General features: G+C 48.1%; 1 protein-coding gene across 2 annotated transcripts in view; it reads right to left on the bottom strand.

Annotated features, from left to right (window-relative positions):
- The window catches only part of LOC115466922 (vacuolar protein 8-like), an 85,255-nt gene extending 77,948 nt beyond the window's left edge, over positions 1 to 7,307 (bottom strand). Inside the window, exons 1-3 of one of the 2 annotated variants that reach the window (XM_030198504.1) lie at positions 7,265 to 7,307; positions 6,895 to 7,140; positions 1,557 to 1,676 (exon numbers count right to left, since the gene is read on the bottom strand). In XM_030198504.1, coding sequence (XP_030054364.1) covers positions 1,557 to 1,676; positions 6,895 to 7,120 — 346 coding nt within the window. In that variant the 5' untranslated portion in view covers positions 7,121 to 7,140; positions 7,265 to 7,307. The remainder of the gene's footprint in view (positions 1 to 1,556; positions 1,677 to 6,894; positions 7,141 to 7,264) is intronic. The other variant, XM_030198505.1, reaches the window with a different exon arrangement.
- Positions 7,308 to 20,216: the final 12,909 nt, after the last annotated feature.

Genomic DNA, 20,216 nt, shown 5'->3' with positions numbered 1-20,216 from the left:
TAGGGGATCCAAGAACATATATTCCTTCCCTTGAAATTTCACTTGGCATTGCCTAGGAAACTTCAAGAAAAAAAAGTCACACCAAAAGCCAAAGCAACAATGAAAAGCAAGGAAGAAAATGTACAAAGAACCACAATTCACCCCATAATCCCTGTATATGCAAATTTCCTGTTACTGTTGTTCATTTGTATTGCTGCAGATACTGCTCCTAACATCTGCTCACAAAACCAAGGGGATCTTTTACTAAGGTGACCTAGAGTTTTTAGCTCGTGCTAAATATCAGTTGGCGCTAAACACTGGGACGTCCATTATATTCTTATGGGCATCTCAGTGTTTAACGCCATCTGATTTTTAGTGCATCTTAGTGAAAAAAAACCTTAGTGAGTAAAGACATACACAGGGTAATTTTATAACAAGGTGCCTAGGTTAATAGGGCAGGAAGGCACCTATTTTACAAAGGCACATAGGTGCTATGTAGATTGATAAAATGATAGCAAAAATGCTGCAAAAATAGCGCCTAGATTGAGACGCAGGTCTAAATAGCGTGAAAAGCACATGCAATGTGCGTACGTCATGTGTAAATTGTACGTGCATAAATTGTGACTCTGCCCTTGTTCTGCCAAAAGGCCTCCCATGAGTACCACATAGAAAATTAGGCCACATCCAAAAATGCAAGAGGCCTTTTACGCACATAAATCATCATTTTAATCGCAAAAAAACTTTATAAAAATGACCTCCACAATGTCTGAATAAAACACAGCACAAAGTAGTTTTGTTGTTGTTGTTTGTAGTCTTATCACCCTGAACCATCCTCCTATCCCACCCCTGCCTCTGGCCATCATACTCAGGCAGGGCCGCCGAGAAGGAGGGGGGGGGGGGGAAATTCCCCGGGCCCGGGCCTCCAGGGGGGCCCCGGTGCCAGGATCTCTCTCTCTTCTGCTCCTGCAGGGACCTGAGTGATCGCGTCCCGACAGGAGCAGGACAGAGAAAACTCCGGCACCATGGCCGGGCCCCCCTTGGAGGCTGGGGAGAACCCGGAGGAGCAACTCCAGCACTGCTGCCCAGCTGAGTGGCTGCTTTTCCTCTCAGGGTGCAGGCTCGGTTTTGAAACCAAGCATGCCCTGAGAGAAAAAGCAGCTACAGGGGCAGGCAATCGGCAGAACAGCAGCACTGGAAGACATCTTCTGCTGGCAGGGCCTCGGGATCCCCGCCAGCCAATAAGGCATTTTACGGTAGCGATCTGGGGGTGGGAGCGGCTGTGATCCATGGGGGGTGGCAGCAGCGGCCCTGCCCTGGGCCTGGTGGTGGTGACCCTGCCCCGGTTCAGTCTCTCGGTGGCCCTGTACTCAGGTCATCAGGAAGCCCCTACAAGCTCCACGGCTGAAGAGATGCCTCCTCCTAGGTGCCTCCCTAGGGCCACTGGCTGGCAAAGGCTGTCTTCCTACACATCCTTCCCTTACTGGGCTTGAGCATGTCACCTCAGAGTTTCACTCAGGCCCAATGGCAAAAGATAAATCTGAAAAAGGGGGGTCATAAAATATGCAATTCCTACTTACAATGCTGGCTCATGTGTAAATAGTAGAGAGCAGCAGACTGCTGAAGGTCTGGATTTTCTGAAAATGCTAATGTCCTTAAGGACTCCAGGGATTCTGTGCTCGGTGGCGATGTCTCAAAACCTGCGTGGATCACAAAAACAAAAAATACAGGCCTTTTTTTTTTTTTAAAGAAACACTAACGTTCAATGAATTCATTTGAAATTATTTATTAGATTATGTATTAAGAAGATTTTGTAACCGGATTGCACCTTGAATAGCCTGGTCAGCAGCACTTAACCCCATATCAGGTGCTGTTATCTAGGTAAGTACTTTTCAATATTGACCTAATCGTTTTTTAATTATACACAGAAATTAAACCTCTTTCAGGGGCCCTTTTACTAAGCCAAGATAAAAAGTGGCCTGCGGCAGAACGAGCACGTTTTTGGGTGCGCAACGGGCCATTTTTTTTACCACGTTTAGGAAAAACGGCCTTTTTTTAAGGGCCCGGAAAATGGACATGCGCTTCAATTGAAACCAGCATGCGCCCATTTTCGGACTGAGACCTTACCGCCACCCATTGACTTAGTCGTAAGGTCTCACGCGCTACCCGGGCGGTAAGCATGCAGCGCAGGCCAACTGCCATTTACCACCAGGTAAGTGCCCCACAGTAGCATGCAGTAGCCGGACAGTAATGCCGATTTGGCACATGCTGGACACACATCGGACCTTATGTGCCTTTGTAAAAGGGCACCTCAATTGTATTTTCACTGACACACACACATAATTTTTATACACTACGGTTCTGTTACTTTACATGCAGAGCACAGATACCAAGCAGGAGTCAATGCAGCAGCAGGAATGCTACTCCGTCACTCTGAGTCAGTCCATGAGTCCACATGCATGCAGGTCTAAAAGAGAAAGATGGTGACAACCCTTGCCCTGGCCACCATTTTGTCCACTGATTTACTCTGTTCACAAGAGTACATCTGTTTGGAAAACAGTGAAAAGTTCTACAAGTTAGCATTAATTCTATTTGCATTGTCAGGAAAATGTTCCACAGGCCATGTTTCCAATTATTAAGATATTTATAGACCGGCTTGCTAAGTGGGGGTACAGAAAGGCCATGAAAACTTAGGCACCAGCATGAAGGGGGCACTGGAGGAGCACCTGGTGTATGTCCTCAGTCACAGGAGTGGCAGCTCTTTCAGAAGCTAGGGAGGCAGGCAGGCAGCATTTGAACTTTTAACCCCATGCAGGCTCAAGATTTGCTCTGTTCCGCTCCTCCATTACAGAGGGGTGGGGTATGACAGGCTGTGAGCATACACAGGGGCTTAAAGGCCCACGTGCTCCATTTTACCCTTTCCCTTTCAGCTTGGATGGCTGCAACCTGGTGCCACATTGGCAGCAACAGTGGCAAAAGGAAGGCAAGCAAAGGGAGATGCTGGATGGACTGAAGGGGGTAGAAGCTACACCTGGGGGAGGGGTAACAAGAGATGCGGCTGAACCTGGTGGGAGAGGGGAGAGGCATTCAAGGGAAGATGCATGACTGGGGGGTGGGGTGGGGTGGGAAGGAGAGATGCTAGACCCAGAGGGGGATGGGTTGAAGGCATGGGAGACGTACCATACAAAAACATGGGCTGATGAGACAAAGTCAGCACAAATTTAGTGAAGGGAAGTCTTGCCTCACCAATCTACTGCATTTTTTTGAGGGGTGAACAAACATGTGGACAATGGGGAGCCGGTGGATATTGTGTATCTGGATTTTCAGAAGGCGTTTGACAAAGTGCCTCATGAAAGACTCCAGAGGAAACTGGAGAGTCATGGGATCGGAGGTAGGGTATTACTATGGATTAAGAGCTGGTTGAAAGATAGGAAGCAGAGAGTAGGATTGAATGGCCAGGATTCTCAATGGAGAAGGGTAGTTAGTGGGGTCCCTCAGGGGTCTGTGCTGGGACTGCTGCTTTTTAACATATTTATAAATGACCTAGAGATGGGAGTAACTAGTGAGGTAATTAAATTCGCAGATGACACAAAGTTATTCAGGGTCGTCAAGTCGCAGGAGGAGTGTGAAAGATTACAGGAGGACCTCGCAAGACTGGGGGATTGGGCGTCCAAGTGGCAGATGAAGTTCAATGTTGACAAGTGCAAAGTGATGCATGTGGGTAAGAGGAACCCGAATTACAGCTATGTCATGCAAGGTTCCGTGTTAGGAGTCACAGACCTAAAAAGGGATCTGGGAGTCATCATTGATAAGACGTTGAAAACTTCTGCTCAGTGTGCTGCAGTGGCTAAGAAAGCGCACAGAATGTTGAGTATTATTAGGAAAGGGATGGAAAACAAACACAAGGATGTTATAATGCTGTTGTATCGCTCCATGATGCGACCGCACCTCGAATATTGTGTTCAATTCTGGTCGCCGCATCTCAAAAAAGATATAAAGGAATTGGAGAAGGTGCAGAGAAGGGCGACAAAAATGATAAAAGGAATGGAATGACTTCCCTATGAGGAAAGGCTAAGACGGTTAGGGCTCTTCAGCTTGGAGAAAAGGCGGTTGAGGGGTGATATGATAGAAGTCTACAAGATAATGAGCTGAGTAGAGTGAACAGATGTGAAGCATTTGTTTACACTTTCAAACAATAATAGAACGAGGGGACACAAGATGAAGCTAGAATTTGGTAGATTTAAAACAAATAGGAGAAAGTTTTTCTTTACTCAGCGTTTAGTTGGACTCTGGAACTTGTTGCCAAAGAATGTAGTGTCAGCAGCTGGCCTTACGGAGTTTAAGGGGGGTTTGGACAGATTCCTGAAGGAAAAGTCCATTGAACATTATTAAAAATATATATTTTGGGGGGGTTTTGCTGGGTTCTTGAAGCCTGGATTGGCTGCTGTCGGAGACAGGATGCTGGGCTTGATGAACCCTTGGTCTTTTCCCAGTATGGCGGTGCTTATGTACCAGGGGAAAAGGGCAAAAATAAAAGAATGAGTCCCTAGGCACAGAAGATCTGTGTTATGTCTCTGCAATTATGCAGCTCAGGGACTTTACAGAACAGAAGAATGTACGGTAAAGAGGCCAATCAACCAACACTGTGCACAGCCCTGTTGATCATGGACTTTTCTCATACAGAATGGGATGAAAGCTTTCATGATTCAGACCTTCCCTCAATAATCTGCCTTCACTTATGGAAACACATTTAAACAGTATTTCATAAAATTTATAATACCAGATTTTTGGCTCTTTCTTTTATACTGTATAAACCCATCCAGGCATAACTGCTACTGAAACCATTCTCTCAGAAGTACTTCAGGAACCTTAGTAATGTGCTGAATCAGTGAACTGAATAAAAAAAAAAAAAGCCCGCACATTTCCCCAGCTTTCTTCAGGTAGTCTTTACCCCCAGAGCTTCCCAAGACTGTCCCAGTGACCCAACAACAGATCAGGGTTTTGGGATATTCACAATGAATATGTATGAGATAAATCAGCATATCCCTGCTCATATACAGTCACCCCCTCATCCTATACAGGGCCGCCGAGAGCCGGAGCCGGGCCCGGGACAAGGCCGCCCCTGACCCACCCGAGATCGCCTGGCCCCGCCCACCCGAGGTCACCGCCCACCCGAGATCGCCGGGCCCCCCCCGCCGCCCACCCACCCGAGATCGCCGGGCCCCCCTCCACCCGCTATCGGGTCGGGCCCTCGGAACTAACCTTAAGCCTTCTTTCAGTTCGCAGCAAGCAGTGGCAGGGCAGGCCTCTCCTCCTTCCTTCCGTGCCCCGCCCTCACGGACGTTACGTCAGGCGAGGGCGGGACGTGGAAGGAAGGAGTGGCCTGACCTGCTGCTGCTTGCTGCGAAGTGAAAGGAGGCTTAAGGTTAGTTCTGGGAGTGACGGAGGGCAGGCCAGGTGGCGACAGAGGGCGGGCCAGGCGGCGGCGGCGCCGGGCCCCCATGGAGGCCCGGGCCCGGGACTTTTGTCCCCCCTGTCCCCCCCTCTCTGCGGCCCTGATCCTATATAGTCTGCCAAAAGTTAGGCACCAATTTGCTAGGCCTTTTCTGTTTCAAAACTATTACTTTAGTTTGATTGTTAGGTAATTTTCCCTCCACATAGGAGTTCTCAGAATTTCTACTGCAGCAGCCCGGCGGTACTTCCCACCCCTAGTGAGCCATCATTTCCGGCACTACAAAAATGTATTTATTTTTTAACGCTGGAGTGTACCTGGCAGTAATCAGGCACTGCTGTGGGCTGCCCAGTTACTGCCAGGTTAACGCGGGAGCCCTTACCACCACCTCAATGGGTGACGGTAAGGGCTCCCCCCCGAAATGGCCGCGCGGCAAGTGCTTTACTTGCCGCACTGCTAGTTCCTGCAGGAAGGCGGGACTTCCTTTTTGTCAGCTGTGGTAAAAGGGGGCCTCAGCGCACGTGTAAAACATGTACTGAAGCCAGCTGCAGCTTGGTAAAAGGGACCCTTAGGGACTAATTTAAAGCAGGGGCATAGCCAGACCTTGGCGGGAGGGGGTCCAGAGCCCGAGGTGGGGGGCACATTTTAACCTGCCTCCCCCAGCCGCCGACCCCCCCCACACACACTTTTGACCCCCCCCCCCCCCACCGCCACTCCCCCGCCACTTTCGGCCACCGCCGCCCCTCTCCTGTCGCCACCAGGTACCTTTTGCTGGCGGGGGTCCCCAACCCCCACCAACCAAAGTCTTCTTCAGCGCTGGTCTCCGGCGCATTCACAGATCTGTTTCTGTGAGTCCTCCCTCCTGACATCCTGCATGCATATCGTGGACGTCAGGGTTCACAGAAACAGATCAGCAAACGCGCCGGAGACCGGCGTTGAAGAAGACTTCGGCTGGCGGGGGTTGGGGACCCCCACCAGCAAAGGTACCTGGCAGCGGTGGTGGCGGGGGGAGGGTCGGCGGCAGCAGGGGGGTCAAAAGTGGTGGAGGAGGGTTGGCGGCAGGGAGGGGGGGTCGAAAATAGATGGGGCCAGGGCTAAATCTGTGGGGGCCCATGCCCCCGTGGCCCCACCTAGCTAAGCCCCTGATTTAAAGCCAGTTGCAAATGAGGTCAGAAAGGTGTTTGAACATTATCTTAGCTAAAGTAGGAGTGGATAAACATGCCTTGCTATAGTATTGCAGCAGGTGCACACAGTTACAACTGCTATAGATATGGCATAAGCAGGTGTGCCTAAAACTGCCAAGTAACTTTGGCCAGTATTCTGTAACAGATTTGGTGCTTAAATTTGCTGTTATGGAATACTTTTGGCGTCTAACTTAGCACCCTTTATAGCACTGCACTCCGAAAGCCCAGTTTGGCTGTGTGAAGCCCAGGTTTATCCTTCTAGAGAGCCCCTGCCTGCCTTACCTGTCTCGATGTGCCGCAGAAACTCCTGGGCCGCCTCTTTCTCGTGCTGTTCCAGGACGGGCCGGTATAGCTGTCTGACATCGAACTTCCTTCGCCTGCAGCAACAACATTCGCTTAGCTGAAGCAAGCACTGTTTAATCTGCTGCACCAGCCCTGAAGAGACTCTTCGAATGAAGTTCACAAAGTCCTGCAGCAGCTGCAGACACCTGTCACACAGCCGATCCATATATTCGGTGAAACCTGTTCCTGGACAGGAGGACAGAAGGAGAACAATAGGTCTCCTGCAACTGCTTGGTTAAAGTTAAGGTGCTGAGTTAGCAGCATGCATGATGTTAAAAAAAAAAAATACAGTAACCAGAATAGCACTCACGGCAATGTAGAGCTGATACAACGTTACTATCTCCAGGAATCTCGTCCTTTTCTTTCAGAATATTAGGATAAAGCCAATACCTGGTCAGCCTTAACTGAAGACTGGTTGATGCGCGCCTAAAGCAATCTCTTGCTGCAGAAATAAATTCTATCACAGAGCCTGACACCCAAAAGCAGGCGGTCTGCCTTTATCTCCCATAGACCTTAATGAAGAGTGAAAACAAAAGCACAGGGGCTTCAGAGAGAGGCACTGTCTGGGGCATAAACAAAGAGGGATCGGGTGGTTGTGTGAAGTGACATCACAAAAAGGCACCACCTTATCTAACCTTCTGTCATGCGCACCGCCCATTGAGAGACCGGGAGACGAAACCCCCAACGAAACAGGTTTTTCCAGTTTGCATCTGGGACAAAGAACCACACTAAAAACAGAGCTCCAAGACAAATGTAATTATGCTCAGTTTGTTGTATGGCCAAATCAGAACTGGCGAATGTTGATAAAATATACTAAATAATGCCATAGTGTTTCTGAGTGTTGTTAGTGTATATAGGATTGGCTAATATTATTCTGATGTATTTACTATGGATTGTTTATGTTGGTATCTGGGGGAAAAAAATAAACATCTAAAGTTTTAAAAAATAACATAGAGGAGTGTGGTAGCCGTGTTAGTCCACTCTTAAGGTTATCAATAGAAATCAAACAAAATAAAACATGGAAAAGAAAATAAGATGATACCTTTTTTATTGGACATAACTTAATACATTTCTTGATTAGCTTTCGAAGGTTGCCCTTCTTCGTTTCCGATCTGACGAAGAAGGGCAACCTTCGAAAGCTAATCAAGAAATGTATTAAGTTATGTCCAATAAAAAACCCTCCTCCACCACTTTCGACCCCCCTGCTGCCGCCGACCCTCCCCCCACCACCACCGCTGCCAGCACATGACGGGGCTGAAAGAAACCCCATCTACACTGTCGGCCACGGTTTTTACACCGTCCCGTCGGCCAGCTCATTAGTTCTGGCTCAGATAGCAGGGGAAGATGTTTGACTGGGGCCAGAAACCACACCAAATTGCTCCAGCGTTGGCTGCTGTAGAAGGTGGGTTCCATTCGGAGTTGAGGGATTAACCCGAGTTTTCCCTCTCCTTTTCCCCATAATGATAGGGAATCAAAGCCCTCCCGCAGCATTCTGAAAGAGCAAATTGAGGTGTCTGGTACAACAGCTCTCTAGGCGGCCATCTTGGATCGGACTTCACACCAGAGCCAGTTTTACCATGGCCGTAAAACTTCCAATTTTGTATTTATTTCATTAATGTTGCCATTAGGCTATGTTGCCTGAAAGGCTCCACTTAACACAAGACTATCTGTACTTCAGGAAGCAGGTGAAAGCTTGGCTCTTCAACCAAGCCTTTAATGGAAGAAGTAACTAACTTGTTAGTCTCACACTCACAAGGATTGACTCGGGCTGCACATACTGCAGCGGGGCATGTTTATCCACTCCTACCCTAGCTGAGATGATATTTAACCATCTCTGTGACCTCATTTGCAACTTTCTTCAAATCAGTCACCTCACTTTGTAACTCTTCCTACTTTCTTACTCATCTATATGTTATAACTTTGCCTTACCCTTCACTACCAATTATAATGTTCTATTACGTATTGTGTAGTCATTGCAAGTAGTATACCATGCCATACTTTGTATTGTTACTTGAATATTTTTACTGCTGTAGTTGCCTATGGCTCATGTTTGATCTATTCTTACTGTACACCGCCTTGAGTGAATTCCTTCAAAAAGGCGGTAAATAAATCCTAATAAATAAATAAATACATAAATTAGTGTGTGGCCATTTTTAAAAATTACTGTGGGAGCACTTACCACCACCCATTTTATAGGCGGAAAGGACTCCCACATTATCGTGCTTTAATCAGCGCATGCTAATGTAGATGCACTAACTGGTTAGTGTATGAACACCCACTCTCTGCCCCTGACATGCCCCATCAAATAAATACAAAAACTTAATTAGTGTGCAGATCCCAAAACTAATGCAGAATGCATTAGCACATTCCACTTTAGGTTTCTTTTTATTGTTGTTGTTGTTTATCTTTTGTTGTTGCTGCATTTGGCATGTGTTAGCCCTGCTGGCACCATCTCCACAAATGGTAGTCTCATGCTAGTATCATTAGGGGTCATGTTATGCCAGTTGTAAGTCCTATTCATTGCAGGTACATATGTATATATCTATATCTATCTATCTATCTATCTATCTATCTATCTATCTATCTATCTTTTCCAATATTTACATCTCTAAATGCAATGCTGCTATTATTTTATATTTTTGAATGCTTTCTACATTGATAGTGTGTAATACTAATCAGATATGTTTGTTCTTTTTTATATATTAATATTCTATATATCTTTTGTTGTTTTATTTTCCATCAATATATGTTGTTTGTTATTTATTGATTTGCTATGCATGTGTTTATTTATTAATTTCTTTCAATGGTATATTATTTTGATGTGTCATTTTGAATGTATTATAAGATATTTTTATTTTTATTTATATTATGGGGTTCTTTTTGCCTTTTTCATGTTGTAGAACATCTGCTATCCCTGATGAAGGCATGAACGGAAACATGGCTATATAGGTCTTCACTCAGTTATTGTTCTGGTCCTTTTATATGATCAATAAATAATGTTAGTTTTCTGATAATAGGTGTACTTTTTTTCTAACTCATATATTGATACTTCCTAGCAGTTATTGTGGATCAGAGTGTTGTCTAGAGTACTGGGACAGCATGTCTGCTACTAGAAAATCCTTCCCAAGAATACATTCTGCCACTGGGTTGAATGTCTTCCCTCAGATAAGTCATCTTCAACATCATAATAGTGACTAAGTCAGGCCTTTGCTGTTAATGAGTCTAATTTGTGGCTTGTGGTTGGTCAGCAGTCTGTAGGATTCCCAGCCACAAAGATACTGATAGAATATTTCTGAAGAACAGATACTTGCCAAGTATTCTTTTATTTTTTCTGCCTCTATAAAGGCCAGATTCAGTAAATGGCACCCAAAGTTAGGTTCCATTATGGTCTGCACTAAACTAGGATTCTGTAAATATCACTCTGAGCAGAGTGCCCTTTACACTAGCTTAGTGTGTATTTCACACCTAACTTGTGTCTGCTGTGCTGTTCTAGGCAGTGTGATCACAAAGATTCAGGGGGGTCTTTTACAAAGGTGCGCTAGCATTTTTAGTGTGCGCTAATGATTAGCATGTGCTAAACACTAGAGACGCCCATAGGAATATATGGGCAACTCTAGTGTTTAGTGTACGCTTATTTTTTGCGTGTGCTAAAAACACTAGTGCACCTTTATAAAAGGACCCCTTAACAGCCAGCATAAACCATTCCCAAGTAAAAACTTTACCAGTAAACTCTCAATTCTTAATCCAACTGTCCTTTAATGTTGTAATCATAGCAAACAAAGAAAAATCAACTTACAGTTCAATTGCATAGAAAGAATTGTTGCCTTCTGCAAACAGAATCTGTATCTAGCCAACTCAGAGACAAGGAGATAGGCAGATCCTCAGCCCAGCTGAGACGAAAAGCTGTAACATTCAAAGGAGAATAAATGTGGTGAAGAATCTTGATGGAATCATAGCAGATTAAGGGAGGGATCAGCCCCTAGAACAAGTGCAGATCACAAAAGTATACTTGGAAGAACTGGGACTCTCTTTCACAGTCAGCAGGGAAGCAAGAGCCAATAGGAAATTCCCACAATACACAAGGGGCAGGAACATGTGCTCAGAATGAGTCAATCACAGGAAACTTCAAACTACAGGGATAGTAGGCCTAGTATACAATGCTATCTATTCCACAGACAATGCAATTGATTACAAATAATACTAATATTAAATATACATAACAATGCACCCAGCTTCCATGAATATGGGGGCAGAACACCTGCTAAAAGGTGGTGTAAATGCTGGTGCCCAACTAATTGCAGTTGGGCCCATAAATGATATTATTCTGTAACATCGCACCTAAATCCTTGGAATGCCCCTGAGTAATCCGTTCCCCTCCCATAGCCATGCTCCCTGTGGAAATATGTACCTTGAAATTTAGGCACGCATGTTATAGAATAGGGCATAGGGCAGATTTGCACTCCTAATGACTATTAATAAACACCAATTTTGATTGTTAATGCCTCATTAACTAATTAGTTTACATGTGGATCTATGATTCACACTCAAATTTGCGCACCCAACTTTGGGTGACCAATGATAAAAGTGCAAAAACAGAACACTACTAGTTTATAGATATTGTGTTTCTGCAACAGGACTCTTTCTTTTCCATAGCTGCTTGCATCAGTTTTCACCAGCATTGGCAGATTAGGATTGAAGAAGAACAATATAGGATCCTAAGATACCATCTGCTTCAGTGTATTGAAACTAGCTAATAGCCCTGCAGCAACCAAATGTGCATTTCCATTGTACCTGAGAAAGACAAGGGGCCTACATAAAGTGCTTATACCCTAAACTATCTATTAAAATGTTTTATTACGTATTGTGTTGACGTAAGTAGTATACTATCTATGCCATACTTTGCATTGTTATTTGAATAATTTTACTGCTGTAATTGTCTATTGCTCATCTTTGATTTCTTCTTACTGTACATCGCCTTGCTTGAATTCCTTCAAAAAGATGGTAAATAAATCCTAATAAATAAAATAAAGAATTTAAGCTTACCTTTATCATTAACTCCACCTCTGGAAACCCCACCATAGACCTGGACTAGTCATAAATTTGCTTTTGCTCCTCCTACTAATTTAGCAGTTGCGGCAGCTCTGTAAAGATGATACGTGTCAATTCTTGACAGCGCCTTACAATTTGGATTTTTGAGATCAGATGTGAATTGAGTAATCCATACAAACCTGTAAATGTCAACTAGTGCTTGCTTATGTTGAATCTGCCACCCTCAAGATTGCTAAACTCTGACTGATTTGTCTACTTGCCTTCTACAAATATGCTCCAAAAGATTCTAATCAGCCACAGTCTGATATTGACCACATCATAGTGCATCAACAATTGCCTTTTTAGCAGTGTCACCTCACGAGTCACAACGTGCATGATATGTGGCCAAATTGTTTAAATCTAATTTAATTTTGATTATGGATGTGTGAGACAGATCCATTGCTGCTAACAAAAATGGATAAATTACTTTCACCTTCCCCTGCTCTGACAGACAGATTATCAAAAGCAAATGCCGGCGCTAGAGGCTGTTAGCGCCGGCGTTTGCTACCACCCCATGATCAGAGCCCTTGAGCGCATGAAACAACGTGCTCGAGGGCTCTCAGCGCAAGTAGCATGCAAATGTGTGCTAATCAGTGCTTAACACATTCATCCCCAATGATCAGTGTCCAGCGCGCCAAAGATTTGGTCGCTGGCTGCGACAAACCCTACGCCAGCTCTGAGCTGGCGTTAGGGTTTGCAGATCATTGGGGAAGAATGGTGAGCCCTGTCCAGCATGCATTTGCATGCTGGCAGGCCCCCATTCCCCCCTACAGCAAACCTGCCAGCGAGGGCAGTTGATGACGTCCAAAATTTGGACGTTTCTGTGACGGGGCAGTTGAGGACATCCAAATTTTGGATGTTTCGGCAATGGGTAGTTAAGGACATCCAAAATTGGATGTTTCTATGAGAAAGACATCTTTCTCATAGAAACATCCAATTTTGGACGTCCTTAACTGCCCATTGCAGAAACGTCCAAATTTTGGACATCCTCAACTGCCTCGTCGTTATACCTCCGACACCCCCTTGAAATTTGGCCATCCCTGCACCAGGGCAGTTGAGGACGTCCATCTTCCGATTTAAAGAAGGACGTCCTTCTCTTTTCATTGGTCTCCAGCCCAGATCTGTCAAACAAGTGCGGGAGGATTGTGCTGAGCGCATGCTCAGGCACAATTCTCCCACACTTCTACCCCATAATCAGAGATAATTGCACTGCTTAAATTTGCATGCATTATCTCCGATCATAGGTCTAATAGCGTCCCGCGCTGTTCCAGCGCTATTTTAGAGCGCTGTTTGGAACAGCGCGGGGCTTTTGATCATCTGCTTGTGAGACTCATGCTTTAACTTTCATTTGAATCCAGAAATTACAAAGAAATGTAATGAATTTTCAAGAAATTACAAAGCAATGTAATGATCATAGTACTAGCTATCATTTGCTCATTTCTGAGAGAGCCATTGTCACTACAGACCTCAGCAGATCTGAGAGTTGAATTGTTTTTATAGACTTTACTGGACAACACAGGCTGCCTAAACAACTCAAAAAGAGTAGTTATGAAATGCACCATGTAAATGTCCACTTTTCTCCCTCCCTACAGGAAAGAAATTATTAGGACTTCATCCATCATAGCTCAGTATGCAAGAGGAAATCCGTGTCGTGGGGTCTATTGTCACGGTTCTCCCTGTTATTAACCACAGGGCATGGTACCTAGAACTTAACACAGCTGGTTAGGTTTTCAGGATTACCATAATTAATATACATTAGATAAATTTGCATATGTTTGAGACCCCTTGCATGCAACTTTATCTTATGAATAGTCACTGTTATAATCCTGGAGACCTGACTGGCCAGGTGTGCCTCCAGGATAGGTAGAGAAGCACTGATGTATGGGACAATTTTTAAAACTGTGTGGAATGTGTGAAGTCTACAAGCACTTTAATCCATGGATTTTGCACCAGTTTTCAAAGGTAAAGTATACACTCCTAGTCTCTGAGGCTGCTTCTCCTCTCCTACAGCACCACATATGCTTTCAGATTACAAAGAAAGCATGCACATTGGTAGACAAGCAGCCAAAGGAGGAGGGAACACATGGAGTGGAGGAGTGGCCTAGTAGTTAGCGTGGTGGACTTTGGTCCTGGGGAACTGGGTTCAATTCCCACTGCAGGCACGGGCAGCTCCTTGTGACTCTGGGCAAGTCACCTAATCCTCCATTGCCCCAGGTACAAATAAGTACCTGTATATAATATGTAAGCTGCATTGAACCTGCTATGAGTGGAAAAGCATGGGGTACAAAGCGAATGCTACATACCTGTAGAAGGTATTCTCCGAGGACAGCAGGCTGATTGTTCTCACTGATGGGTGACGTCTACGGCAGCCCCCTCCAATCGGAAACTTCACTAGCAAAGGCCTTTGCTAGCCCTTGCGTGCCCATGCGCACCGCGCATGCGCGGCCGTCTTCCCGCCCAAACTGGCTCGTGTTCGTCAGTCCCATACGTAGCAAGACAAGGGAAGACACAACTCCAAAGGGGAGGCGGGCGGGTTTGTGAGAACAATCAGCCTGCTGTCCTCGGAGAATACCTTCTACAGGTATGTAGCATTCGCTTTCTCCAAGGACAAGCAGGCTGCTTGTTCTCACTGATGGGGTATCCATAGCCCCCAGGCTCACTCAAAACAACAAACATGGTCAATTGGGCCTCGCAACGGCGAGGACATAACTGAGATTGACCTAACAACTTATCCAACTAACTGAGAGTGTAGCCCGGAACAGAATAAACATGGGCCTAGGGGGGTGGAGTTGGATTCTAAACCCCGAACAGATTCTGAAGCACTGACTGCCCGAACCGACTGTCACGTCGGGTATCCTGCTGCAGGCAGTAATGAGATGTGAATGTGTGGAGAGATGACCACGTCGCAGCCTTGCAAATCTCTTCAATGGTGGCTGACTTCAAGTGGGCCACTGACGCTGCCATGGCTCTAACACTATGAGCCGTGACATGACCCTCAAGAGCCAGCCCAGCCTGGGCGTAAGTGAAGGAAATGCAATCTGCTAGCCAATTTGAAATGGTGCGTTTCCCCACAGCCACTCCCCTCCTGTTGGGATCAAAAGAAACAAACAATTGGGCGGACTGTCTGTTGGGCTGTGTCCGCTCCAGATAGAAGGCCAATGCTCTTTTGCAATCCAATGTGTGCAGCTGACGTTCAGCAGGGCAGGAATGCGGACGGGAAAAGAATGTTGGCAAGACAATTGACTGGTTCAGATGGAACTCCGACACTACCTTCGGCAAGAACTTAGGGTGAGTGCGGAAGACTACTCTATTATGATGAAATCTGGTATAAAGGGCCTGGGCTACCAGGGCCTGAAGCTCACTGACTCTACGAGCTGAAGTAACTGCCACCAAGAAAATGACCTTCCAGGTCAAGTACTTCAGATGGCAGGAGTTCAGTGGCTCAAAAGAAGGTTTCATCAGCTGGGTGAGAACGACATTGAGATCCCATGACACTGTAGGAGGTTTGACGGGGGGCTTTGACAAAAGCAAACCTCTCATGAAGCGAACAACTAAAGGCTGTCCTGAGATCGGCTTACCTTCCACACGGTAATGGTATGCACTGATTACGCTAAGGTGAACCCTTACAGAGTTGGTCTTGAGACCAGACTCAGACAAGTGCAGAAGGTATTCAAGCAGGGTCTGTGTAGGACAAGAGCGAGGATCTAGGGCCTTGCTGTCACACCAGACAGCAAACCTCCTCCATAAAAAGAAGTAACTCCTCTTAGTGGAATCTTTTCTGGAAGCAAGCAAGACATGGGAGACACCCTCCGACAGACCCAAAGAGGCAAAGTCTACGCTCTCAACATCCAGGCCGTGAGAGCCAGAGACCGGAGGTTGGGATGCAGAAGCGCCCCTTCGTCCTGTGTGATGAGGGTCGGAAAACACTCCAATCTCCACGGTTCTTCGGAGGACAATTCCAGAAGGAGAGGGAACCAGATCTGACGCGGCCAAAAAGGAGCAATCAGAATCATGGTGCCTCGGTCTTGCTTGAGTTTCAACAAAGTCTTCCCCACCAGAGGTATGGGAAGATAAGCATACAGCAGGCCGTTCCCCCAATCCAGGAGGAAGGCATCCAATGCCAGTCTGCCGTGGGCCTGAAGTCTGGAACAGAACTGAGGGACCTTGTGGTTGGCTTGAGATGCGAAGAGATCTACCAAGGGGGTGCCCCACACTTGGAAGATCCGGCGCACTACTCTGGAGCTGAGCGACCACTCGTGAGGTTGCATAATCCTGCTCAACCTGTCGGCCAGACTGTTGTTTACGCCTGCCAGATATGTGGCTTGGAGAAACATGCCGTGACGGCGAGCCCACAGCCACATGCTGACGGCTTCCTGACACAGGGGGCGAGATCCGGTGCCCCCCTGCTTGTTGATGTAATACATGGCAACCTGGTTGTCTGTCTGAATTTGGATAATTTGGTGGGACAGCCGATCTCTGAAAGCCTTCAGAGCGTTCCAGACCACTCGTAACTCCAGGACATTGATCTGTAGACCATGTTCCTGGAGGGACCAGCTTCCCTGGGTGTGAAGCCCATCGACATGAGCTCCCCACCCCAGGAGAGACGAATCCGTAGTCAGCACTTTTTGTGGCTGAGGAATTTGGAAAGGGCGTCCCAGAGTCAAATTGGACCAAATCGTCCACCAGTACAGGGATTTGAGAAAACTCGTGGATAGGTGGATCACATCTTCTAGATCCCCATCAGCCTGAAACCACTGGGAAGCTAGGGTCCATTGAGCAGATCGCATGTGAAGACGAGCCATGGGAGTCACATGAACTGTGGAGGCCATGTGGCCAAGCAATCTCAACATCTGCCGAGCTGTGATCTGCTGGGACGCTTGTACCCGGGAGACGAGGGACAGCAGGTTGTTGGCCCTTGTCTCCGGGAGATAGGCACGAGCCATCCGAGAATCCAGCAGAGCTCCTATGAATTCGAGTCTCTGTACTGGGAGAAGATGGGACTTTGGGGAATTTATCACAAACCCCAGTAGCTCCAGGAGTCGAATAGTCGTCTGCATGGACTGTACAGCTCCTGCCTCGGAAGTGTTCTTCACCAGCCAATCGTCGAGATAAGGGAACACGTGCACTCCCAGCCTGCGAAGCGCTGCTGCTACTACAGCCAGGCACTTCGTGAACACCCTGGGCGCAGAGGCGAGCCCAAAGGGTAGCACACAGTACTGGGAGTGACGTGTGCCCAGCTGAAATCGCAGGTACTGCCTGTGAGCTGCCAATATCGGGATGTGCATGTAGGCGTCCTTCAAGTCCAGAGAGCATAGCCAATCGTTTTCCTGAATCATGGGAAGAAGGGTGCCCAGGGAAAGCATCCTGAACTTTTCCTTGACGAGATATTTGTTCAGGGCCCTTAGGTCTAGGATGGGACGCATCCCCCCTGTTTTCTTTTCCACAAGGAAGTACCTGGAATAGAATCCCAGCCCTTCTTGCCCGGATGGCACGGGCTCAACCGCATTGGCGCTGAGAAGGGCGGAGAGTTCCTCTGCAAGTACCTGCTTGTGCTGGAAGCTGTAGGACTGAGCTCCCGGTGGGCAATTTGGAGGCTTCGAGGCCAAATTGAGGGTGTATCCTTGCCGGAGTATTTGAAGAACCCAACAGTCGGAGGTTATAAGAGGCCACCTTTGGTGAAAAACTTTCAACCTCCCCCCGACCGGTAGATCGCCCGGCACGGATACGTTGATGTCGGCTATGCTGTGCTGGAGCCAGTCTAAAGCTCATCCCCTGCTTTTGCTGGGGAGCCGTAGGGCCTTGCTGAGGCGCACGCTGCTGACGAGAGCGAGCGCGCTGGGGCTTAGCCTGGGCCGCAGGCTGGCGAGAGGGAGGATTGTACCTACGCTTACCAGAAGAGTAGGGAACAGCCCTCCTTCCCCCATAAAAACGTCTACCTGAGGAGGTAGATGCTGAAGGCTGCCGGCAGGAGAATTTGTCGAAAGCGTTATCCCGCTGGTGGAGCTGTTCTACCACCTGTTCGACTTTTTCTCCAAAAATGTTGTCCGCTCGGCAAGGGGAGTCCGCAATCCGCTGCTGGATCCTATTCTCCAGGTCGGAGGCACACAACCATGAGAGTCTGCGCATCACCACACCTTGAGCAGCGGCCCTGGACGCAACATCAAAGGTATCATATACCCCTCTGGCCAGGAATTTTCTGCACGCCTTCAGCTGCCTGACCACCTCATGAAACGGCTTGGCTTGCTCAGGAGGGAGCTTGTCCACCAAGCCCGCCAACTGTCACACATTGTTCCGCATATGGATGCTCGTGTAGAGCTGGTAGGACTGAATCTTGGCCACGAGCATAGAGGAATGATAGGCCTTCCTCCCAAAGGAGTCTAAGGTTCTGGAGTCTTTGCCCGGGGGCACCGAAGCATGCTCTCTAGAACTCTTAGCCTTCTTTAGGGCCAGATCCACCACACCAGAGTCGTGAGGCAACTGAGTGCGCATCAGCTCTGGGTCCCCATGGATCCGATACTGGGATTCGATCTTCTTGGGAATGTGGGGACTAGTTAGTGGCTTGGTCCAGTTCGCCAGCAATGTCTTTTTTAGGACATGATGCATGGGTACTGTGGACGCTTCCTTAGGTGGAGAAGGATAGTCCAAGAGCTCAAACATTTCAGCCCTGGGCTCATCCTCCACAACCACCGGGAAGGGGATGGCCGTAGACATCTCCCGGACAAAGGCCACGAAAGACAGACTCTCGGGAGGAGAAAGCTGCCTTTCAGGGGATGGAGTGGGATCAGAAGGAAGGCCATCAGACTCCTTGTCAGAGAAATATCTGATGTCCCCCTCCTCCTCTCACGAGGCCTCACCATCGGTATCAGACACAAGTTCACGAACCTGCGTCTGAAGCCGTGCCCGACTCGACTCCATGGAAACACGGCCACGGTAGGAATGTCGAGAGGTGGACTCCCTCGCCAGCACCGGCGAAGCTCCCTCCGCCGACGTCGTCGGGGAGTCTGCCTGGGAGGCGGCCGTAGCCGGTACCGCAAGCGGTACCGATACCGGAGACCTCACCTCGGGCAAGGGGCCAGCCGTTGCCTCACTCGACGGTACCGGTGATGCAAGCACCTCCGGTACCGGAGGAGAAGGGCGCAACAGCTCTCCCAGAATCTCTGGAAGAACGGCCCGGAGACTCTCGTGCAGAGCGGCTGTAGAGAAAGACTGAGAAGCCGATGCAGGTGTCGAGGTCAGAGTCTGTTCCGGGCATGGAGGCGGTTCCGGGCTGTCCAAGGGGGAGCACATCGACACCTCCTGAACAGAGGGTCAGCGGTCCTCCCGGTGCCGACTGCCTCGGCGACCCAGAGCTCTCGGTACCGAGACGGGGAAGGAGACCGGTGACGATGCTTCTTTGACTTCTTCAAGCGAAGCATGTCACCGGAGCTTCCCGGTACCAACGAGGAGGACGTAGAATCCAACCGTCGCTTCCTCGGGGCCGAGGCCGAAGAAGGTCGATCTCGGGGGGGCTGTACCGCAGGAGCCCTCAGGGCAGGGGGAGACCCACCCGAAGGCTCACCGCCACCAGCAGGGGAATGGACAGCCCTCACCTGCACTCCAGACGAAGCACCACCGTCCGATGACATCAGCAATAGCGGAGGTCCCGGTACCACCAACGTCGACGCAGCCTTCCGATGTCTCGGTACCGATGATGCAGGAGGTAGAAGCCTCGATGCAGTCGATGCCGATGCCGAGGTCGAAGACTTCGATGCTGTCGACGTCGATGCACTCGATGCGTCCCGTGCTGTTGTCGTCGAAGAGCCCGAGAACAATGCATTCCACTGGCCAATCTCGCTACCTGAGTCCTCTTTTTCAAAAGAGCACAAAGACTGCAGGCCTGCGGGCGGTGCCCAGCCCCCAGACACTGAAGACACGAAGCGTGCCTATCAGTGAGCGAGATTCCCCGGGCGCACTGGGTGCACTTCTTGAAGCCGCTGGAAGACTTTGATGACATGGGCGGAAAAATCACGCCGGCGAAATCAAAATTCGTGATGATGACGAAAGGCACCAAAAAGAAGGGAGAAAAAACCCATACTGAGGCCAAATAGGCCGGTCCCAAAAGCGAAAGGAAACTTACGCGGGGAAAAAGCTAGAAACACGGGAAAGGGGTAAAGACCGGATCGGTCTCTTCTTTT

This window comes from Microcaecilia unicolor, chromosome 3, assembly GCF_901765095.1.
Source record: "Microcaecilia unicolor chromosome 3, aMicUni1.1, whole genome shotgun sequence".
In the NCBI taxonomy this organism is placed as follows: Eukaryota; Metazoa; Chordata; class Amphibia; order Gymnophiona; family Siphonopidae; genus Microcaecilia; species Microcaecilia unicolor.
Note: the sequence above shows the minus strand (reverse complement) of the source record. Positions and strands in the feature narration are given on the sequence as shown.